Below are 3,116 nucleotides of genomic sequence, written 5' to 3'. Positions count from 1 at the left end.
CACTTGATTTTGCAAGTACACACAAAATGCCCAAAATTTGGTCGCTTATCTACAATCGCATGAATACGCGCCTCACCACACACGCGCCTCGCCACACACGCCACATTTTTTTAACGATTGCGTACGGATCCGTACAGTACGGTACCGTACCATATGGCTGTACTGTACTGTACGGATCCGTACGTGCATACGGCAGCAACCTTGATACAAACTAGCTCACAAATCAAATATTGACAAGTATACATTTGGCTTGCCTGCACATGCACTTATGTGGTCACCACCCATACATTCCTCATGCCACCCATGCTCCACATATGAACCTTACTGATCACAAAATAACAAAAGCATTTTATTTCTCTTTTCTCAACCATAAGACAATTGGTGAGGACCAAATATCAAAATTTCCAAGAGGCATATGTACAAGGCCATACTATCTAATATCCATGTAAATCACCTGTGTATTCTACCTAAATGTAAGGTTATCCAAACAATGGGAGCCCTCTACCTAGAGGATGATCATTCTAGGTAGTGTTTACTGTTGGCTCTAGAAAACAACAATTGCTTCTGAGTTCTGATACCAAGCATCTTAGCTGTGGAGTTATGTTCTTTTGATCATGGAAGGTAGCTTCACATGAGACACTTGCCTTGATTATGGAGATTTGCAAAGCAAAATTTGTGTTGGGAGGATCAGATAGTGGCACCCACAGTCGCCAACACCGGTAAGACCAAGAGTTCATTCTGTTGTTTGGAAGGGGAAGAGGCAATATTCTTTGGAAGAAGATGATGACCCCCTTGGTATTTTGCCACAGCTTCTCTGAGCTTGCTTATCTTCAATAGAACAAAGAAACAGAGGTCACTTTAAGAACTCAAAAAGAAAGCCCTAAAGTGCAAGAAAGCATACATACTAAAGGAGAGCGAACTGAAAAGACAAAGGAAATGCTAAAAAACATAGAATGCATACATACTAGAAAAGATCATGAAAAGCAAGCATAAGCCATACTACACACACACACACACATACTAGAAAACATACATACATACATACTATAAAAGATTATGAAAAGTAAAGCATGTGTATACATACATACATACATATGAAAGATTATGAAAATCAAGCATATGCCATACATAATCTGCCTACATACTAGAAATACTCATGAAAACCATATATTCTCGAGGAGAGCAACCTGAAAAGTCGAGAGAACCATACGCCATAGACACTTGGAAATGCTTACATACAAGAAGGAAAATCGTACATGCTAGAAGCATGCATGTGATGCTATTCCTATTGACAACAGGAAGAACCACAAAAGGTGAAGCAGAGCTCTTGTAGTACCTTGGACAGAGAGCAGGAGAACGCATCAATACGGCCCTCGGAGCCTCTATAGAAGTGGAAGAAGGGCAGTATAGTTACATTGAGGCTCCTGCACAGGGCGTTGTTTTCGTAAAAGTTCACCTTAAGGATGTCAATGTTTGGATTCTCCGCAGCAAGCTGGCAAATCTGCAGAAAACATGAGACAGAAAGACACAAAGCATAAGAAGGGAGAGATCTATTTTTCCCGGCCATGTAGCACAGTTGGTAAAAGGGTTTGAAGCTCTAAGCGGCCGCACCAGGGCAGGTGTTGCCTGTCGCTAAATTCAATCTCGAGAGAGTCGAGAAATTCAGAGAATTGGGCACAAGATGTACCTTGGGGTACAAGGCTTTGCAGGAGCGGCAGCCGACGGAGTAGAAATCAACCAGCAACAGCTTGTCCTGTAGAGCAGCTCCGGCGAGGGCATCAAAAAATTCATCGTGGGATGTGATCTCCCGCATGTTGGTGAATTGCCCACCTTTCTTCCACCACGAGATGGAGGCCGGGTAGCCCACTGTGGCCTTGACCTGTGCAAAGGACCACATGCAATTAGCCACACATCGAATTATCGGAGACCTTGCCCTTTCCATAGATATATTGATTACCTTCAGGAGAGATTGCCGGGTGCTTAGCGATGGAGATGCGGCCTGCCTTTGCAGGGGCCAATTGAAGCCTCGCCTGCTCTTCCACATGGGAAGAGAAGAGGAAGTCAAGAAGGGAGCGGAGGCTACATCTCTGCGGTTGTTGCTATGCAGAGTGTCAGCGAAGCTTGAAGAGGTGCAAGCTCCAAAGCGATCTAAAACAGTGTTCGCCATAGTTCTGTTGAGAGGGCTCTGACTGGCTCTCTCTCTCTCTCTCTCTCTCTCTCTCTCTCACACACACACACACACACAAACACACACACTCGCCTCAGCCCGCTTCAACCACGACGAAGCCTTGCTTCTTTTTTTCTCTGTGAGAGAGAGGCCCTTCCTGCTGCGATGATAAGGTTTAGAGCAACAGATAAGGTGAAGGTGAAGGTGAAGGTGAAGGTGAAGACTTTGCCTCGAGGTTGAGGCTTGGTGTTTTTGACAAGGCAAAATTCAAAGCAAAAGCCAGACTCCAGAGGCGCGTAGAGCAAGGAAAACAAATCCTATTGGTTTGTGGAGTCAATCAGCAAACCAGGTTCTGCCACATGTCTTGCGTGCCAAGCATGGAATGGCTTAAAAGGTCGCCCAAAAAGGGACCAATAGCTAGCCTTTTCGCTTTTCTCGTCTTTATTGGCCCCCACAGGCCAAATATCTGCAGTGCACACGCACATCCTAAGCTTATCCATTCCACTCATTGTGGCCTTTTAAGGGCCAGTTTCCACGCCACCAAGCATTGCATGCCAGTATCCACTCAATTTACATGCTTGATTGGATTAGAAGCATCAAATGTTTGTAAAAATATATAACCTCCTTGTTGCCACCATGCAAAAGCTACAGTTTAACCTCGTTGGCAAGGACAACGTAGCAGGAAAAAGTAGAAACTACAAGTTGTCAGCTCGATACATAGGTTGACCATTGCCCCTTCAGCGAGTTGGCCACCACCAGTGGAATTTAATTCAAAATTTAGATGCTTTCCATGGGGACCCATTTGGGTTATGAGCCTACTAAAATAAGGTCCTTAAATATGTTTCATAAATAGGTATTGGATTAATATCTCATCTTCAAGGACACCGCCCCCTCGCCTTATGGTTCCACCACCGACATGCTCCTAACCATGCGTAGCATGGTGATCTAC

At 44.5% G+C, this 3,116-nt stretch overlaps 1 protein-coding gene across 1 annotated transcript; it reads right to left on the bottom strand.

The window, feature by feature from the left end:
* Window positions 1-336: 336 nt before the first annotated feature.
* On the bottom strand, window positions 337-2,436 carry LOC147616966 (thioredoxin-like 2-1, chloroplastic). The gene is made up of 4 exons (XM_086776614.1): window positions 1,958-2,436; window positions 1,688-1,879; window positions 1,337-1,501; window positions 337-828 (listed from the first exon to the last, which is right to left on the bottom strand). The coding sequence occupies exons 1-4, from the start codon at window positions 2,165-2,167 to the stop codon at window positions 688-690; spliced, it is 708 nt and encodes a 235-aa protein (XP_086632740.1). The 5' UTR covers window positions 2,168-2,436; the 3' UTR covers window positions 337-687.
* Window positions 2,437-3,116: the final 680 nt, after the last annotated feature.

Source organism: Cibotium barometz, chromosome 37 (genome assembly GCF_041138505.1).
Source record: "Cibotium barometz isolate CiBa-2024 chromosome 37, ASM4113850v1, whole genome shotgun sequence".
Classification (NCBI taxonomy): domain Eukaryota; kingdom Viridiplantae; phylum Streptophyta; class Polypodiopsida; order Cyatheales; family Cibotiaceae; genus Cibotium; species Cibotium barometz.
The sequence above is the reverse complement of the archived record's forward strand: the minus strand, read 5'-3'. Positions and strand labels throughout refer to the sequence as shown.

Coding starts and splice junctions, on each gene's coding strand:
- LOC147616966 (XM_086776614.1), bottom strand. CDS start 2,167: ATGGCGAACACTGTTTTAGATCGCTTTGGAGCTTGCACCTCTTCAAGC. Junction 1,880..1,957: donor CCCGGCAATCTCTCCTGAAG/GTAATCAATATA, acceptor TCCTTTGCACAG/GTCAAGGCCACAGTGGGCTA. Junction 1,502..1,687: donor GCAAAGCCTTGTACCCCAAG/GTACATCTTGTG, acceptor TGTTTTCTGCAG/ATTTGCCAGCTTGCTGCGGA.